At 38.7% G+C, this 21,586-nt stretch overlaps 1 protein-coding gene across 4 annotated transcripts in view; it reads right to left on the bottom strand.

Moving 5' to 3' along the window:
• Positions 1-21,586, bottom strand: part of COL4A6 (collagen type IV alpha 6 chain) — a 143,399-nt gene that overhangs the window by 81,948 nt on the left and 39,865 nt on the right. For 3 of the 4 annotated variants that reach the window (XR_012044712.1, XM_072876683.1, XM_072876684.1), the window contains one exon: positions 9,742-9,825. Coding sequence is in view for 2 of the 4 variants with exons in the window: in XM_072876683.1 (XP_072732784.1) it covers positions 9,742-9,825 (84 nt within the window). In the remaining 2 variants the exon portion in view is untranslated. Of the gene's footprint in view, positions 1-7,055; positions 7,118-9,741; positions 9,826-21,586 lie in introns of those variants that run through there. The other variant, XM_072876685.1, reaches the window with a different exon arrangement.

Below are 21,586 nucleotides of genomic sequence, written 5' to 3' on the forward strand. Positions count from 1 at the left end.
TCTGGCTGCAGGCTCCATGACTGGCGTACTTCCTGCCTATCTGTTGCCTAATGAAGTTTGCTTTGTAGTAATCCCTGCTGTCGGCTGTTTTCCTGGCTCGTGAATTGGCTCCTAACCTGACTGTCAGCCAAATCTCTTAGAACTGGGCCTTGCTTATAGATTGGTTCTGTGATCCTTCTGTTTCCAAGAGGCTGACTTACTCAAGAGATCACACTGAAAATCTCCGTCACACCTTTCACTTACTGCCAAGGGAAACTCTTTAAAAAAACACCCTTGTTTCTGCAAAGGGCACCTCTTCTCATTTTAAGAAGCTTAAAAAAAATAATTAGTACCAGGAGTATTCTGAAACAATCACACTTAATTAGAAGATGGGCAAGTTTTGGGATGGGGTGAGAGGAGAGAGGTATGAAGAAAACGAGGTATTAAAGAGAACTTAACCTGGAGAAAAAGGCTACTAAGACACAGTCTAGGTGGCAAATCCCATACACGAATTATATAGAATGTGATGGAAGAAAATGCCAATTGGGTAATTTCAAGCCAGGATATAAGTTACCCCTTCTTGTCTGTTAACTGCTCAGAGAAGAAAGGCAAAGTCTTGTGCCATTTCTCAGATGTAAGAGGGCATTAACCATCTCTTTTCAACTGAGACATCATTGCAGGAATCATCAGACAAAATCCTACAGCTTTTGTTAAGCAAAAGCCCAACGAGACATTCATATGTTCCAAAGACTCATGTTAACATTTGCTTTTCCTGTCATTTCCATGTCCTAGGCTGGACACCAGAGATTTTCTCTTCCTACAGGAATTCTTAGTTGTCTTTCTGACTGCAAGGTGAAGTGGCTGATAGAAAACAACTTCAAGAACATTTACAACTCTTCACCCACTGTGAATAAACAAATGAACAAGAGAAACGGAGGAGTCGATGTTAGTCCTGTTATCTAAGGAGTTACATGGCAAGTAAAACATCACAGATTTGTCAAACACTCCATTCTATAGCCAATTTTTATAAAGAAAGAATTTGGATATGGGGATGTTTTTACTCTCCAGTATTTAGGAAGCAGGGGGGGTTACTAGGAAACTGTTGTTGAATTCTCTGGTTTGTCCATATGGATCAAATCTGTTGCACAACTCATCATTTTTGGTCTTGGAGAAAGTGCCACAGATACAAAGCTAGAACAGAAGGCCAGTCGCAGCAAGGCTCCAAAGAGGGAGGGAGAAGGCTAGTCTGGTTCTGTCTTCCCATCTGTCTACACACATAAAATGAAACTGGTGGGAGTGATGGCATTGGCTTCAAGCGGAACAGCGCTTTACTCATCCAGATCACCAATGGTAGCTGTGGCAGCTTGTATAAGCAAGAAATTATAAAGTACCTGTTCCCCAGGCAACAAACCTGCACCCTCAGCTCACAATGCCAGCATGAGAACAGAGAGAATCACGGTTTACCGTGTCTTCAGATGAGGAGGACATATCACAGTACACGGCAGAGCAATCTGACTCTGCCACCAGCCTACCACATGACTTTCAGTAGTCATGTCAGCTTAAACCCCTACCAGTAACACTTCACTTTTGAAAAGCTCAATTTGAGAAAACAAGATTTTTTTCAGGCTAGAAAGGAGAAATAGAAAAGACATTCACTTGGTATAGTGAGACTACATAACTTCTTCTCAAGCTAAGACAACTCACAGCATTGTAACATCGAGGAGCTTTTTAAATGCTCCGTTTGCTCCAAAAACACTGGAAAGACTTTAGAATCCTGGGTTACAACTCACGTGAAGCACAATTACTTGAACAGTGACAGATACTTCTTTGCTGGGATTTTCCAAGGCATCTGGAAGTGCTCTATGGAGCACAGTTTGAGGACCCACGTTCTGGCTGATTTCAAAAGTAAACACAGGCCCCCACTGCAATTACAAAATATGCTGCCCTTGCAGGCAGATTTAGAAACAGTTTCAGGTCACAGAGTCACCTCAGCCACCCTGGTGATACAGCAATTCTACAGTTTCTGGTTAGTTTCCAAAGCTGTGGAAATCTTCTTATTGGGATATGTTTCCTAGAATATATTTAGCCTCATTTAGTGCACACGTCCTTTCAGCCAAACTGCAAAACAAATCATGGCAACATGATTTGCTACGAGAGACTCCTACATTAGCCTGCTTAAATACAGTTGTTCACCATTACTGAATTCTACGATGTCTATAAGTAAGATCAGACAGGTGTCTTATCTCGAGAAGTCTTCACAAATGTACTCCAGATTATGAGAGATGATGTAAGACTGTACATATGAACAGGTTTGGTCTTGATACCCATTGCATAAGGGATACTTTCAAATGCAATGAGATCTGTTTTATTTATGTTGTTTTAGTTAGTACATGGTGTGGTTCTTATTAGAGGGCTAGGCTCAATGTATTTAGGTTGGGTCAGGAGGACATGTACAATAATTGCTTAATGCTGCATTTGGCAAAGTTAGTTTTATTACTTGAAAAAAAAAAGTCTTGGCAGCTGTTAAAAAAGCAGCTGGCACATAAATTGTTTGACTTAACTATTACCTCATTTTCTCTCAAAATATTGCCAAAACTTCTTAATGACAGTGAACAGATGGTCAACATTTTCCAACATTGTAAGTAATCCTCTTCCCAAATCAAATGATGGTATTTTATTTGTTTAACCAGAAGGGGATTTGAACGAGAATTAGACATCATTTCCATATATTCCATGACCAGTATTTACTAAGGGTGAAAGTACTGCAATATTGTCAAAACTGCAATATATCAAAATAATTTAAAACAAAGTATAGCTCTTACATTCACATTTGGAGGAGAAGGGTCTGGTTGCTGGCTGATTGCCAGTGCTCAGAAGTCTTGGTAGACAGCAGCCTGCCTGCCTTCCTAAGCTGCTGTGCACATTCAGTTACGCTGCAGTCAGTCTACCTGAAGAGTTCAACCTAAGATATCACACAATCAGCTGGTGCAGAAGGAAGGATAAGGAAAGGAGAGAAATTGGACAGGCTGATGAAGTCTCTTACATGAGGTAGACATATGCAAAAGTCCAAGATCTTTCATCTTGCAATACGACTAAAAGACAATAAAAAGACACAAAGAGATGAAACACAGAAAAGCAGGTCAGGACAATACTTTATAAGCAGTATTTCCAAACACCAGTCAGAAAGAAGACTACAGCTTCTTCTGCTGTAGCCAGAAGAAAGTGACGTGAATTGTCGATGTGCGGACAGTAAGGAAACACAGTTAGAGATATTGTAGAGAATGTCAGAAATTGGTTATAACCTACAGGAAAAGACAAGTCAAGGATGGCATCTAAGACAGCTGATTGACTGAAAAGATGCTGGTGTTGACAACAGCAAAAAGAACAGGAGGACTTCGTTAAAACCAGGACATTGGCTTCTGGCACTGTTGCATCTAAGGTGACAGACATTTGTAAGGACATTTGTACACGTCTGGTGGGACATACAGCTGACGGCAAAGGGAGAGAAAAGGAAAACAATTCACTATATTGAGATAGTGAATGAATAAATAGAAAAATAGAAGAGAGGAACTGTGAAAGCCAAAGGAGGGAAAAGTACTGAGGCCTAGCATGTCTCCTAGCGTGTCTACCAGATGGGAGCCCCTGAGGTTTGAATACAAGATTTTAACAAAGTATTTTCAGGAACCACAGCACAGTAGTTGGACTGGAGGTTGCTTACAACCCAAGTGGAAAGGAAGAACCTACAATAGCAGTTGGAGAAGCCTGGAGGTGAAATCAGAAATCGTGGCAAAACATACATGTAGTCTAGTCCAAACTTCTGGGTTCTTTGCAACAGGAAAAAATAATTGGCTGTACTTATTCTAAGAGGAATGATCCTGGAGAGAAATCTTTGGGTGCAGGTAACAAGGAGAGAAAGCCAGGAAGCACGGCTTCACAGATTGTTTTTAAACTGGATGATGAAGAACTCATTCTAGAATTAAGCAACATTTTGTTCCCACCTGAATTATCTAATCTCCTTTTCTGAGCTCATACTAACTAGAGAACTGATTCCCTGTTCCTGTATATGAATTTAGTGGTATTTGCTACTGTGTACTGTCTTGCTTGACCAAGCTTAGACATATTGCAAGAACCAGCGATTATGATCACTGTTAAATGGCCTACATTTCTCAAGAGCTACTATAGTGCACTAAATCCCTCCTTCTTCTGGATGTGAAAAGATCTTTATAAAAATAACTAATTATTCCAGTATTACTTCTACCAGGCTGATTATCCATGGTTAGTACGCTAAGATAACATTTAGAACTGGTCGTATCTCGGTGCTGTCAGTTTGAAGGAAACGTCAACATCTCACAGTCTGGTTCGATTTAAATTGGTACGGTGGGCCAACCTGCAGGCCATGGATATCGAAATGGCATCACTATGTCCTACAGTGCTTGTCAAGCCAGGTAGTAGGAAGCCACATAGAAACAGAGAGAAGTTTGAACCAACAGCTTAACAGAATTTTGTCTCCAGCAAATATGTTTGTGTAAAACACTTCTGCAAAAAAAATTTGTTTTGTTGAGTCGACACTTCCAAAGAAATTGTGTTTCATCAGGAAATCCTTAAACTGTTCCAATTAGAGTGTTTAACCAGCCAAAGCAGAATTCAGCAAACATTATTAAAAAATACAAGTTGTAATTATTACAATTTCATAGCAAAGAAATGTCAACGAATCTTCAACTAATTATCACAAGAGAGGCACTTTGTACATCCAGTATTAAGTTGAAGGGATTAGTTCCAGACAAAAGTTAATGTAAGATCTCCTGCCAATGCGACATTAGTTTATGCTAGATAACAATTAGATTAAATCATCCAAAGTTCTGACCTCAGGTTACGCTGTTCAGTGCATGGATGTTGGGGATCTGTCTATCTTTTCTAGCTTGTTTGATCTGCAGTAATTCCTATCAAAAACTCTTTGATTGCCCACAGATAATTTACACTTCAGAGAAAACCTGTGGAATCTCATGTATCTCTGGGTACACTAGCCTTTAATTCAGATAGCAACTGCATTTTTGAGCAAAATCTCTCAATCTTACTGAATCTCTCACACTTACTGCGCTTTGCTTCACACTGCAGTGTAGTCTTGAAGTACAGAAACAGGATTTCTTTTGAGTGAGGCTAAGTCAGGCGATGGGCTCCACGGCATACCTGATGGACTCCAGTGGTCCTTCACTTCATGGGACCAGACTCAATTTAGTGTAAAGTGTCCACCATATCCTCAGAACCAACTGCCTCATTCTACAGATACACTCCTTTCCAACCACACCAGTTGCTAGAAATAGCCTTTGTGTGGATTTTTTCTGAGACAGGAAAGAGGTTCTATAATGCCATTAATAGTTTTCTAACTGATCATATCGTATTTTAATGGGCTTTAAAGAACACATGATGCATAAGAAATATAAACATTATTTGACATGATCACATATCACAGGAAAAAATTAAATATAATTGGTAACATCAAGTTCTCCCAAGTTACAGCAATTCTAAGCTGTAAAAGCCACCTGGGACACAGTCTCTGCTGAGTAATTTATGGAGCCTTGGAAATAATTTCTAATTTTTTTTTTTCCTTCAAATTCTTTTTTTGGTGGGGGAGGTGAGGACAGGACTTAGAATGAAAAAATGAAAGATTAGTATCAGCTGAAGAGCTCCAGCACATGGTAAGCAAAGCTTAAAACAAACCCTAATATTGTTATAAATTCCAAGACAAGTGAACAGGCATCAGCAGAAGGTATACATGCAACAAGGACTGTGTCTGCTAGTTTATCTTTGTGAGTGTTTGAAAGTAGATGACAGTATATAAAAACAAAAAAGCCAACACTATCATAAACACATGCAAAATGAGCTGCAGAGGTGAAATGGTGCAGGCTGTCTACTATTTAGTGCTTCCAGAAACTGCAAATAGGGAAAACGGCCTCCTGGTTACTGCTGACTTATCTGCAGTGCATTTCTTCACAAGACAGCCATCAATACAGCATGAAATTTTCAAAGGGCATTATCCCTGCCCATAAACTGTGGATCAAACAGTGAGAAAGGGGAGGAGTGAAAAACAATTTTTTAAACACAATAATTTCTTCTGACAGTTCCAAAAATGTTCTAGCTGTAGATTACTCACCTGCACTGGAACTATACGTATTAGAAATCCAGCCTTTCACTAGATAGAGACTAGCATCAGAATTTACATTCACTTCCTCACTTACATTATAATTTAATATGGTTTATTTTTCCACCTTCCCTCTGTGCTTCCTAGTTTAATATAAAGTGCTTTTTCTACCCATCAGTTGTTGTTCTGAAAGAGGACTGTATGTAAGACTTGTATGCAGAAGTGGGTTCAATAAGCGTAAGTTTGTGTTCAGACTGACTCCCTTCCCAAAAAGATTGCATGCACTAGGGTACAACTGGGTACCTCCACTATCATAGCAGACTTCCTTTTAAAATTGCCTTGTTTTACTAGTTTGATAGCCAGTATCTCAGCTGGCCAGAAGAACGGGAGTAAGGCCACAAAGATTTAGAAGTCCCACACATTCACCTAGAGACTCCAGCTGTAGGTAAGGGCTCTCATATTCCCTGTGATGCTACCTGGCATTTTCTGTGCACAGCATTATGTTAGATTTCACATTAAAGTCAGTGTAAGTTCTAACAATGCAGTTTAGGGGAACTGAACAACCATATCCAAAATTCCTAGATTTATAACTGGTCAAAATCAGTTTGGTGGGCTTCTCCTGCTATTACGTTTACTCTTAAACTGTCATATGACATGCAAGCTTAACTAGATATCTTGTGCACTTAAGTAGTAAGAGCCACAAACTCAGTTTAATCTTTTCATTTGACCTCTGAGAAAATCTCCAGAAAAGGTCCTAGCTGGAACCTTTCAGTGAAGGTAACACCTCACCACTAAGAACTGGACTTCTGCACAAATCACTGGACAGTTACCCACTAATCTTTACAAGAACAGACCTGATAAAGAGGGGAAACGGCTGCAATGTGGCCCTGGAGGTTTGCCATTGAATTACATAGAGCCAGGCTTTTCATTAACTTACCAATAGATACAAGGACCAATTCTGAATCACTGGATAAGATGAAGGCTGCTTCCATAACAGATTTCTTCTTGTGCAGGCTTCACAGTAAATTGCATCACATTAAACTTCACTGAACAGCCTAAAATGGGTACCAGCTAGCATTATGGTTTTTCAAAGTTAATGCAAGCCATTGGGATGACTAACAGAAATGAAATTTGCTCTTGTAGATGTGCCTGACCACTCTGCTAGAAGAACTCCCTAAGTGGCTGCTAGACAAACACTGTACTACCTTTCCTTCTAAAAAGAATCCCAATCTGTTCCACAAAGAGATGACTCACTCTATAGAGATTAGTCTTCTACCAAGCTCCGTCTTAAAGATAAGGAGGTTATATATATTTATTTTTTTTTAAAATATCTTGCACATGCACTAACAGTCTATAGCAAAAACAAGAACATGAGGACATGGGGGTTCTACATGCCTACATCCCACTTCTAGAAATATCTTTCACTAATTGGGCAGTGGGTCTTAGGCACTTTTGACATTTTTATTGCCTAAATAAATTTTTTAAAGTATCTGGTCAGAAAGAAGTTCATCACAGCTTGATCTGATCAGAAGTGCACCCAGGGAGAAGGACATTTAAGGACACTGCCTATATTATTTTCATTGAGCTGTCAGCTTATTGTCATTTTTCTTGTGCTTTTTAGCTATTTCTTTATTTTAAAAAGAAAGCTTAGCTTTGTTCTGATCTGGTTAATTGTGCAAAATTGACAGCCGAAACATTTTTTTTTTAAACAAAATATGGATTCAGGGCATCGGCAAAGTCCCATCTCCCATTTGCCTGTTCTGAACTTAAAGGTTTTGCAGCAATAGAGGAGAAGCGACGCAGGAAGCCAAGGAATTAGCCTCAGGCTGTACAGTCTCCTCCAAGAAACAAGCTGTGCTGCAGGATACATAATCACACCATCCCCTTTCCCAGTTCAGCCAGTCACCTCCTTATCCTCTGGCATGGCAGGACTCCAGTAGCTGCCTGCAGATGTCCAAGAAGGTGTTAGCAGGGTTCAGCATGGCTTGATAGAAGTAGTGTTGTAAAAGGGAAAGATTACCACTTCTAGCAGACAGTTTACTCCACGGACAAGTCTCAGTATGATGGAACACATGTTTAAAGGACTGAAAATGCCTACTGATACAAGCCACATAAGAAACAAGCTAAAAGCCAAATGAGTTCTCAGGTCAGCAATGAAAACAGCCTAAAATCTTTGTGACATCTTAACAAAAGAGATGCCAAGAGCTCAAACCGCAAGGTCAACAGTGTTGTGGCCAGTTCAAACAATCAAGTTGAAACCCGGGAATGTAAAGAGACAGAGAATGATGCTCATTGCTATCTAAAGGTCAAAGCATTTACAGGATGTTGTGTTCCAGAACCAAACTAGGTCTGTCCCTTACTGTATCTAATCACAAAAGGTGTTGAGCAATTGACTTTAGCTCATATTCTAGGTTACAATGAGAACTTCCTTGCAAAGTTCTTCTGCCTATCTGTTTAGACATGTTTTCACCCTGCAACATGATGATCTGAAAGAATTTTTATACTTCCAGAGGAAACACATCATCAGTTATCAATTAAGAATTCATGCTCAAGTCTGTCTGCAATTAGGGAAACATTTAAGCCCATGCTGACGGTCATTTCTAAATAGCAACATTCTCTTAAGTTCAGTCCTAGAAAGTGATACCTTGAATTTACTCATACTGTGTCACTGAAATACACAGGAAAAAAATAATCAGGATTGCTAGTGTTTAAATAAGACTTAATTTCTTTTGTTTTCCCTCAAAGGATGACTTTTCAATATGATTTCAGCAAGAATAACTGCTTTATTAAACAACTAGTATTATTTCCCTTCTCCTTAAGACCTTCCAAGTTAATTCTTCAAGTACCTACAATGCAGCTCTTTCCTCCTTTCATCTCCGTAAGCAAAATCTATCATATTCATTTTGATACGTGCTAAAATACTTTAAAGACATTAAGAGAAAATATTAAGTAGATGGTGTCTGGACAAAAATTAACATTGTAATTGAAGGCACAGTGAAGTCAGCAGCTCTACGTTACCTTAAGATAGGAAATAACCAGCTGCATTAAGATAAAAGTTATAATCCTTTCATAGAATCAAAAGAAATTAATGATTTTTACAGAAAATTTGCTTAAACATTTGGTTGCTTCAAATGCAGACTTCAGAGAGAGGGGTTTGAGCTAAACAAAAGACTTTCTCAAAGGGAAATGCTTAGATTCATTTAGAGTTTTGTTCCTTCACAAACAAATACCAAAGTCAAAAACACTTCCACAAACAAATAGAAGCTATTACAGTAAGGACTGGGCAAAATCTGTAGTGGAAGCCCACACTACTTTGATTTTCCTTTTTAATTGTTGTAATCTACTTAAAAAAATATCTGACTTCTTTGAACTAGAGCTCAGATCACAAAGAAATGAGATTCCATTGAAGACTCATTGCAAAGCTAGCAATTTGTAAACCTTTAGGACAGCTTTTGAAATCTTGGCTGGGGACATTTGAAATGCAGCTGGTCTTCATCATTTCTCTTGTTTCATGAGGTCATTAGATTGAGAATTACACATATTAACTTGGGGTTTGTTTATTTATTTATAAAAAGATTGATAAGAGACACAAGGACTAGTTGTATTACAGAAAACAAACTTACCCGTGCACCCTTCTCTGGAAAACATTTGCATCCAGCGCTGCAGTCGCGGCCCCCACATGGCCCACTGTAAGACTTCTTTCCACCCTATTAAAAAAAAAAAAAAAAAATTGAATGTCATAACTATTTGTCAGCTGAAGATCTTCTTTAATTAAAATGCTTTGTTTCAGCACTTTTCACCTACTTTACATTTGCCTTGTGAGTTTGCTGGGAAATAAGTGTCAAAATATAATTACATTTTAACTTCTCCATAATTGGGTCATTTTCAGAATGACCAAATAGATAGAAAAAGTTGGTTTATAAATCCTTTGAGGACAAGTGAATTTATACAAGTTGGTGCTGTTCTGCAAGGTGATGAGTGCTTTCTCTAGGGCTACCAAAACCCATAAAACTAGATGAAGTTTTAAGATACTCAGTACACTATTAGACTAGGATCACAATCAATAATTAGAACTTGTGCCTCAGACATCCTGCATACCCAAGTATCTCTACATTAATGGAGAACTACCAAGACAAATTTAACTTTGTGATCCTTGCACATTTCTGAGAGCAAGAAGCTGCACCCCCTGAGCCACAAGAACAGAGAAATTCCTGGATGAGAGAAGGTGGTATTTTTAGCTAAGAATAGAAGTGCAAGGAAGGCAGTAGGAAACCACTGTGGATTTGGATTTAATCTGAAAATATATTCTGAATTTGCTGCACTAGCATTAGTTATGTCAAGGATAATTACAATACTTATGTAAATCTGAAGTCCCTATATCACAAACTTATTCCCAGCTAATACAGATTGTGACAGCACCTGAAAGTCAACTACATGAGTTTACTTTAGAGAGTTTGACCCACTCCGTCCCACACTCAACAGGCTCAAAATACTGGGCTGCCAAAAGCCCTGCAACACTACCGACAACACCATAACAGTCCTGGAAAAAAGTTCAATTTAGCATTGTAATTAGCCACTCACTAAGAACACCCCTCTCTAAGGAAACTGTCTTTCACTGTCAAGCGTGCTCAGGTACAGTCCCTAGGTTTTGACACTCTGAATGGAATAAACATTTAAGCTCCTCATAGCAAGGTGACCAAACTAAGTGCTGCAACAAGTTCAGACTGGAACTGAACATTTCCTTACTAAAAGCATTCATGGAAAATATTTTCAAAACCTTTAAAATTTCCTGACATCTGTCAGTGAGGAACGTGAAAAATGAAAGGCAATTCACACAAGTTTCTCATGTACTTTTGAACTTCTTTGCATCAGCTTTCTCAAAGAAAGTAACTAGTCTGACATCACTTGCTAAGCTTTCTGCTAAAGGTAAATAAAAAAACCTCTATACACCCTGATGTTCGCACTGTTTTGCTAAATTAAACACCTCTTTTTAAAGCAGCATAGAATGAATAGATATTAACAAAAAGCCTTAAATCCAACCTCCCACACATCCCTAGCCTGAAGGGAGCGTTATCTCTTGCTGCAAAATAGTCATAACAACCTTCAAGCAATTCTAAGAAGCATCAAGTATAAAAAAACCCAAGCAAACAGTACTTTTGCAGACTTTTTACGAATTTTGTTCTGATGAGATCCCATTAGATATGGGGCTTTTGGACTACTCATTAACATCCTATGGTAGGATCTAACACAATACTTCAGCAGAACAGGGAAAGAGTGACACGTCGCAAGAGAGGCACCATAACAGGAAACACAATGCAGGCAATTCTGACCCTGGGCAGCAGGAAATAAAAGTAAGCTTAATGCAGTAAAGGTAAAAACAAAAAAACAAACAAAGAGCAGCAGAAAAATTGTATCTAGAGGTTATATAATAGACTGCAAGAGCATCTCCAAACCATCTGCTCAGACAAGGAATGATCAGCATGAACTTGAGTCTGCAATGTACATTGGCAAGGGCTCAGTACATAAAAACTGGTCCCTGTCTTAACAGACACACTGCTGAGAGGTCATTTCTGACCACAAGTATTATTAAGACTTTAGGATCTGGTTCTAAGAAGACTTGAGAGTGAAGTGCACCAAGACACACCTTTTGCCATGATTATATGCATATTTTGCAGTGGAAATTTGGACTCATTGCTAGCCAATGTATACCTCTATTCCTGACACTTAACCTTACCTTTACACTCTTAGCAGATAGCTTTATGCCTCCAGGGAATCAGATTATGCCTTCCCAGATATTTATTCAACCTTAAATTCTTGAAAGATTTCAACTTCCAATTAATTTTTTCTCCAGATTATTCTTTGTTCCAACAGTCCTTTGCATGAGCCTTAGGGTCCTACGGTTCTGTTAATTCCGCTTGCCTTCTAAGAGTGAGTAATGGCAAGGAAACTTTATTTCATTGCAGGTCTGGATTCCTCTAAGGTCACTGCCTTGCAACAGTTGCTGCCTCAGAGCACTGAACCTCATGTTGTTAGAAATCCCCCATCTCTGGTGGCAATCAAGTCCTACCCAGTGGCAGAAGACTGGAGAAAAAGCAATGATTCTTTCCACCCCCGCTGCTCGTGCTACTCCCCACAGTGCTGTGGTTAGCAAATATGGTTCCAGTCAAAATCCCACTGAAGTCAAAAGAAATCTTTCCATTGAATTTAGCAGGAGCTGGATCAAACTCTCACTGACGTTTATTAAAAACTGAAAATATGTCCCTATTTTGTGTAAAATTGTGTTCACAATATATTTCTAGGTTCCTTTTCACAGCATGAGGAGTCATTTTGCTCACTTGTGAATGAAAGCATTTGGAAAGGAAGTAAACCAAAGCCAGTTGGCTCCAAACCAGGTGTTACATGTCCTAAGCTTTTTATTTAGGGGAAGTAGCCGACATCAGACACTCCAAGGCTACTTAAATAGCAAACAGCCATGTGCATAATATTTACGAATACAAATCTAAAGGCTGCATAAAAGATTCTAGACCACAGTGGTCTCTTCCGAAAAGGTTGAATACATTTTTCCATTCAAATGCATGAATGCATAGGTCATTCGAACATTTATAGATTGTAATCTGAACGTGTAAGCATGGACCTTTCATACTTGTTCTGTGTACGTATTCAGGGAAGAGATTTTTCCAACTGCTCTGAGATATATTTCATATTGAGGAATACAACTTCTCAGAAACGATAAGAATTAAAGAAATAAGGGTACTAGTTATAGTGGTAAGTGCCACCATTATAACAGAAATAAATTGAACTATTTTAATTTCATTGGCTATAAGTAGACCAAGGTTTTCAAAACAGAAAACATAAAAAAAATAGCAGCACTGTTAAAAAGTACATTCTCTGAGGTTTAAATAGCTGTAATGTAAACTAAGTAACATACATACTGATTTTAATTATTTTGGGCTTACATATGAATCATTAGCATTTCAATGTAGGAAAATCCACTTTATTTGAGCAGTATTGATATGCGTGAGAAACTATTTTTAAAAGACATTCAAAACAAGAGCCAGTGTAAGAACAATTTTCCTCTCCTGCTTCTGGTGTACCTCCATCAAGCATTTATGCACAGTTGTTTCGTTCAGATGGAGTGCCATTTGAATCTTTCCGTTGACTTCAGCTTGTTCAGGCGTGGAGCCAAAGAGAGTAAAGAAACTTAACAGCTGTGATGCCATAAGAGGTGTCCCAGACTCATGTTCATTCCAGCTTCTCCAGAGCAACACACAGGACCACAGAATAGCTGCAAATGATCTTGAAGGCCTTGCCTGCAAATCCAAATAAAATTGTACCTGCAGCACAGGCAAGAGTAAACCAACTAATGCAGGACTTCAGTGGGAGATTTCCAGGAAGCACAGTTCAGATGCATGAGTGGGGGCCCAATTTTGCCTCAAAAATTCTGCTCTGTATCAATGGGTCAACTGCAGAAGACTTGAAATCTATTGGCTGAAGGTAGTGATTTCAATCAGCTAGGAGGGTGAACCCACAAGCCAGCAGAGGCATGTGATGAGGGCACATTTTGGGAAAAGACAGCAGAAAGGTTAAAAACATCATCTTTAACATGAGGAAGTTAAACTAGCAGTGGCAGTAATGGGAAAATAGATTGGAAACTTTTAGAAAAGAATGGATTCTAAGGAATGCCAGCATGCAAAATCAGAGGATGTACCGTACACCAAAAAAGGGGCATGCCCATAATAATAGAAGGAAAAAAAGGTGATGACAAAAAAAAAATTGATGATGATAAAACAGAAAGTGAAAGAATCTCAGACTTTCACCCCATAGGCAGGGATGAATTTTTTTTCCCCAAGCCTTATTTCCAGTTACTTCCCAACTCCAGGTAAGGACTGCTCCAGTCCAGAGCAAAATCCTAACAAGAAACTTCATAATCAAAAGCTGGAAATGGAGCATAATGAAAACTTCTGGAATCTTCAAATACAGATCTTTCATATATTTCAGGACCCTATTATCTGCTGATGACTAATAAGGAAATTATGTTTACAGTACAGACATTCAGACACCCTTGCAAAATTTCACAGTGAAAAAACTAGCGAAACATAGTATCTCTGTTTACTTCATGAGCCATGTAATGCTGCTGTGTTAACCTTACTCTTTTTAGCCTTTGTGGCTTTTAGGAATTAAATTCATTATAACATTTTCTTTGTCTATTATTCTTTCAGTTGTTGTATTACAGAATTTAGAGCCCAATTCTGAAAACTCTTATCCACATGTTCAACTCCTCCTGAAATCAGCAGATTCTACTTTGCTATGCATGTGTTAATACGTAGTTGCCTTACTAACATGAAAGAACTTCTTCAAGGCTAAAAATCCTTGAAAAAAAAAAATTATAAACCAGGAACCACAGCAATCTCTGCACTCAGAAATGGCACTGTGACCCATCAAAGACAGCATAACATGATGCAGCAAATGGATTCAGTAATTCTTCCTAACACGAGGTGTCACGGAGCAGAAATAAAGTGACAGTCTTGCCAGTTAGACTGTATGAAAACAGTTGCTGGGATTTGTTTGGCAGCGAAATACTCAACAGGTGAGAATAAAATTAATCATGTCAGCAAACCATCAGATAAAATTAAAATACAACCACATTTTTCCCATGAAGAATATCAACTTTTTTCTTAGTAGGGTTCCCCAAACCTTGACTTGCCCTATCTGCTCAGGTTTTTTTAATAGTATTAAGAGCTAGGTCAAGCCTAGGAACTAACAATAGGATTTTTTTTTCAAACTGGGAGGTGGGTAATCAATGGGAAGCAGCAGATGAGGAGAAAGTCCTGAGTCCCACCAAACAGAAGAATGACACAAGCCTCTGAGCAAACTGCCTCACCTGACATATCGCAAGAACTCGTCTTTTTCAGGCCACATCATCATACTGCCTCATAGCTGTACACCCATCCAAGAGAAAGAGTGACTACAGAGATATTAACGACATGGTACAAGCATGTAGAATTTTAGCCGGAATACAGTGCACAGTTTTTGTCACTTACTTTCAAGAAAGATGAACTCTGCACAGGCACAGAACTTGAAAATCCCTCTGATGAGACATGTGTGATTTAAGAGCCTTCCTGCTACAGAGCACGATTTGGGCCAGCAAAGTGAAGACTTGGTGGTGATACAACGGCCATCTATACATTCATCAGAAAGGTAAATGCCAGAGAAGTGAAAAACGTTATTTAAACAACGCTCTGGATACCACCCTGCTGCTTAGGAGCATTTTACACCTCTGACTGTCAGTAACTGAGAAGGCATAGCAACAGGAAGATCTCTTTGTGGTAAGAGTATATAAACCAGCACTATGGGTGACTGTCAGGGACGGAACACTGGGACACTGGGTTGTCTTCTACTAACTAGTTACAGGAAAGGACAACGCTGACACAAAAGCAAGTATGTATAAGCTTCCATAAATATATGCAGGAGAAATTAAGTTTTTAAGCAGAGGACAACATCCTTCCAGTTATAAAGGCAAGAGACTTAACAATTTTGATGAACTGGTAATCCCTTTCAATGGAGATTGATACGACACAGTGGCCAGTCACAGTATGAGACAGGACTCGGTGACTGCCACTTTTCCTTTATTGCTAAAGCGTTTCATGCCAAAGCATCACCTTCCCATCCAGACCAGTTCCAGCCATTAGCATCAAAAGCATCTAGAAGGCAAAGCAGTGAAGAAAAAAAAAATTGACCTAATGAAATAAAAATTGGTGGAAACTATCCTCAAGGTCTCCCCTTTCTACACCTACAAACTTCTCCTATGATTTGCCACATTAAAATCTCGTGTAAAATTGTGACGAGCCTGGAAAAGCATTTTTCATTGACTGCAACAGGATTAGAGTGTAAAAAACACACATTCAAAAGTAAGAATCTGTAGAGTTTAAATATTAACTCATAAACCCCATGTAAAGCCAGACTTTAAGCCCTTTTCCTGTCCTGAGTACCACCTTATTCTTCTTACAGTCCCACAGAAATGACTGGCCTCCAAACACAACAGCAGTAGGAATGTCACATACTCGTTATTTGATGTTAACAGATTTGAATCTGGCTGTGAACAGCTCTGTCTTCTGATATTTTTCAGTTTTGTTGATAGGATTACACAAAGCTGTAGATACTTCTTTCTGAATAGTCTATCAGTTGATGAACATGTAGTTAAAACCGGACAGTTTATTTACAGCTTACATGAGCAAGGACACAACACAAAGCCACAAGCTTATCTTTTACTGCACAAAAGGTCTTTCAAATGGAGCTATTAAACGTGAATTTGTAGCTAAGATACTAATTCATTTTAGGGTTCACTGACTTCTTCGGTTAACCAATGTCCTTGAATATTTTCATTCATTTCATAGAGCTGGCAAATATCTTAACTGGCAGCTGAGACTAAATGATAGTTAGTAATAGAAATCAACCCTCCTCCAATTCAAATGATACATGAAGTTACAAAACTTGGAGGAAATCCTGGCCTAGAGAAACTAGTGGCAAATTCCGACTGACACAAATTCTGTCCCATACCCATTCCCTGCTTTCATTCCTGCCAGTGAGACAGGAGTACTGTTGCCTTGAAAAATAGATTTAAAACAAAACAAAATAAATGTTAAAAGTAAATTCTTCCACTTTATACACACAGCAAAAATGAGCTGATATCTTTCAAACTATAGAAGGGTTGTGTGACTCATATCTGAGGAAACATGCATTTCTTATCCGTTGGATGGAACTTGGAGATAGACTTTGCAGACTTTTTATTCACTGAAGTAATTTTCACTCAGACTAATAATATAATCAATTTCTGTGAAGGGAAACATTCTCCCAGTAAAGGATTTCCAGAGTACAAACTTGCCTATGACAGCTGCCAAGTATTCTATTTATTATATTTGGGGCATACAAATAGCCACAGACGTCATTACACATGTTAGCAGGTTAGAAAATTCATAAGCAGAGAATGGGTGATTACCTGGTTCTGAAAACACGAGTAATAAAATTCCAAATAGCTCCATGTGGGTTAGAAAATCAAAAGCTTTATCTTTGCAGCTACAGAGAAGGAACATTTCTTTCGCTATGTCTGCCCAGGACTCCGTTACTGGCTGGAAAGTCATCAGCATCAGCCTCATCTATGCTTCAACCGGGTCTCCCCAGCCTGCAAAGCCTGGCAGCGCTCAGACTTTAAGTATCCTACAGTTATTCCAGCAACCATCCAAATGGCCAGTGCACTGGACCAGTCACTTTATATTTGAGTGATAAGCATCAATCAATTTTCAAATACTCAGTATTACAACAAGTATTATAAAACACTGTACACTACCCTAATTTCTTTAAAGACTTTATCCACTTTGACAAAGTTTCCCGATCTTTAGGATCCTGTCAGAGACCCTTGTCCTTCCAAAGCAACAACTCCATAGCCAGATCCTATTAGGCCACTCATAACCTTTAATACATAACAATACAAATTTGTGTAAAAGCTTTTGTTATTTTTGTTTCTTCTGCTTGTTGAAATTCACAATGTATTTCTTAACAGACTAAATTTAGGCAGGCATAAATAATGTGTATGTGGCTGTAGGCACTACCCACATGCAGGCATGGAACTGAACTACTGGCAGGCATGTGCTCCTCTGTCAGAGGCCATGCTCTGGATGGGAGTGCTGAAGTGCCCAGGGAAAGAGGTTTTCATTCCCTGCACCCTGTCAAGTGGAAGGAAGTGCTCTGCATTAACTTCACGATACGCCAGTGCATAGGCAGCAGAGCGATATCCGTGAGATCCACTATCATGATGTGGCAGCACTAACAACAGGGAACACTAGAATTATTGCACCCTCTTGTAGGGAAAAGTGCTTGCAGAGAACCCACAGTGTCCTCAGGGAAAAAGAAATGCATGGTCTGTTTGCTCTTTTAATTTAAAAAGAAACTGCCTTTGGTGGTGTTTATGCACCCCAAAATAGGTCCATTTGTATAGAAAAAGACAACACGAAACTTACATAAAAGTGAATTTTAAGACCACGTTCACATATTGTTGCAGCACATAATACTGGAAAACACTACGGATATTGGCAAAGAATCTTCTTCCTTTACATTACTTTCTATCAAAGCTGGGTATATGCCAAAGGAAGAAGAAAAAACATTGCCCTAATTCTGCAGCCACACAGAGCTATAAGCTATAGAACCTAAAGTAATGATTCCAAAATCAGAGGTAACTGTGTTATTTATACCATTTAGCGCAACTATTTATCAAGTTTGTACCTGCCCAACAGCTTTATAAGCCTCACACAACTCTCTACCACAACCCTCTGGCTAAATTCAACACACATTGCCAACTAGTGCAGGTATTTATTGTACTAAAGTTGCTGACTAGATTAGTATTTAGGATACTAAACCCCATGCTACCAGATAGTTGGATATTATAAAAAGTATTGATGATGTAGTTGTAGGAGGTGGGCCTTACGATCAATGCATGTTGTGCAGTGTATGTATATAACACCATGAATCAACCCAAGCCTTTAGAAACACCACAAGCAAATCAACTAAAAGTCCATCTCAAAAAACCAAAATAACTCACAACAGACAACGTGCACTCTTTAATCGCACGACCTGCTTTTAGACAGCTTCTCACTTTATCCTTAAGTGTCCCTGTGTCATACATAAGATTTCACACAACCTTAAAGGTATGCATATAGCTTGGAAACAAATTTTCATGACTGGCTGCATTCATTCATTGACTGAAAGGACAACACGATTGCAGCTACTCTTCTACTTCTGACAGTACCTTGCAAAAAGCTGTGTAATAGATGAAACATTATGTTTTTTGTTTAAAAACCCTCATTATTTTTTTTTCTCCAAACAGCTGAAGTTTCCAGTGTTGTAGCCAGTTTTCAAGTCTGATTATAGCTATCACCCTCTCATATTAACATGGATCTTTTAGAGCCATCTTTACAACTGTTTCATCTTCTAACTGGTTGCCAAAATGGGAGCAGAAACTTCAACAACTGTAAAGTATTTACAAGCAATATAATGTTTCACTTTCAAAAAGAAATCCCAGACAGTTATAATCCTGGAGAAGACCCTTCTGCAAATTCACTATGAAACTAACCATTCCCCTGTCAAACGTAATCTGGACATTTTCTTTCTTTAAAGGGGGGAAAAAATCTTGCATTCCGTTTATTTTGTAAGGGCATTGCGTTCCAACAACAATGGAGATTTTCAAGCCTGCTTTTCTATACTCAACATCTACAGAGTTCTGTTGCATGAGAAGTCACTCATTAAAGACGGTTTTTCTAAATGGTATAAAGTAAGGTTTTGAATACAAAAGCTTTTCATTCAACTGCAACAGAAATCAGGAAAATAATAACGTAACTTCATCCATTTCAACTAAAATGTTTGTCCAGAGGCTTATATAACTGAGGTGAATACAATATATAATAATTTTATATATTGTAATCCTTATATATAATTTTATTACCTTTCTACAGTTTTGCATTCATTCCAGATACAGCTGGGCCAGTGGACAAGCATCAGCCCTGAAAGTGACTCAGCTCCTTCATCTTGTAAACACTTCTAATAAAAATACTAGAGAAGGAAAATCTCCACCAAAAGTCAAGGAAATGCTCATAGTACTTATCAGCAAAACATGTCCCAGAAGGTAAACCGGCATGTGTCCATTGTGATTCATCCTCCAATTTTACAGATGACACAGACCACCGACTTTGAAAACATGGCAGCAATTTATTATTTGCATCTGATTTTCAAATGCATCATTCCCCAAAGCCATCTGTTAAAAAACATTTTTTGAAATTAAAGTTCCAGAGCTGATAATCAAATGGTAAGACCCAAGGAAAACATTGGTAGAAAGTGGCTGCGCTTTTAGTGATGCTCTTGGCAAAATGCTCATGGATTAAGAAGCAAGGGAGTGAGCTACACCTGACCTTCCACTCCAAAGCTAACTACTAATCTCTGTATTTTTTGGATTTGAGTCAGAGAAAAAAAAATAATCTCTGATGTAATTGCTTCCTCCGATGGAGACACACTAGGGGTCAATATAGCCTTATGTGTGGGAGACAGCTGGTATAAGGATGCTTGATCTATCTCCTGGGGAGACACTGAAGAGTGGGATGAGCACAAGCAAATGCACAGCTATGAACAGGAGCAAAGCCTCTTAACAGAAGTGGCTTTTGAGCTATTTCTGCATTCAATTCGGTCTGGAGGCTCAGCTGACCCAGCATCAAAACACTGTCTAAAACAGACATGGGAGTTATAAAACGGGAGCTACAGCTAGTTAACCATCATTGCACTTGAATAAACAACACTTGCACTGATTCTAGTCAGGTTCCTTTTCCTTTGCTATTCTGTTTGCATCCTTCGAGGTATTGTCAAAGAAGTACAACTTGTGTAGCCATCCCTTCCTGAAGACACGATCAATGCTATGCAAAAGAATACTGTTGGTTTCAATTATTTTCATGCCAGTTTCTTCCATTAAATTCTCTCCTAAACAAAGTAAATCAACTAGTGGCAAAAGAAATAACCAAAATTCCCCTAGTTCTGCTTTGTTTCAACTTTGTGCACATACAGTACACATATCAGCAGTATTCTGAATCTCTTTAGTAACTAGTACTTTATTTCCCTAATGAAAATATGACCTTCCTAAAAGCAAAGCTCCATATTGCTATACTCTGTTAAACATATCTTTAGTGAAAAAAATATTGAAAGACTCAATTCCACAATGCACTAAGATCCATGCTTATTTCTGATTACTTCAATGAGACCAAAGAACATAACTGAATGCCTTGCTAAACAGAAAGCAACTTAGGCACAAGCTGGCTTTGCTCAGTGAAGGCCTCAGAAACGGCCCTCAGGATATCTACCTGAGCATAGAGCAATCCTGCAAAAAAATAAAGAGGACGTGTTACCTCTCTTCTTGCACAAAAGAAGAGAGCCTCCTCGATTTGCCTGAGTTCCCACGAAGGTTCCCGTCGGACCAAAGCAGTACAACTGCCTGCCTTTCCCTGTTAGGGGTGACTCTGAATGTGACATGGAAAGAAAAAACAAATTGCACTATTCCCTCTTCAGGAATAATTGACTTGAGAAAGATGCAAATACCTTTACTAGCACAACAGAAGCAGTGTTACCCCAAAACACAGGGAGAGGAGTGTGTAAAACTCACTCTTTTATCTAACACTTATTTTAAATAAATATGCCATGTAGCTTTTAGCTGGAATGTGGCACACGTTTTTTTGTGATTAGCCCAAAGGACAAAATAGGCTGTTTGGAATATTCCAGATTCCTTCCTTGTCAGGATTAGGAAAAGGTTGCCCTCAGCACTGAATACCCAAGTATGCACATTTCCATAGACATTGAAAATACCTAGACAGCTACTTTTCTCAACAGCAAAGTGACAAAAATAATCCTGATTCAGCCATAGCCATTTTTATGCCACTAGTG

The sequence above is a fragment of the Ciconia boyciana genome, chromosome 12, assembly GCF_034638445.1.
Source record: "Ciconia boyciana chromosome 12, ASM3463844v1, whole genome shotgun sequence".
In the NCBI taxonomy this organism is placed as follows: domain Eukaryota; kingdom Metazoa; phylum Chordata; class Aves; order Ciconiiformes; family Ciconiidae; genus Ciconia; species Ciconia boyciana.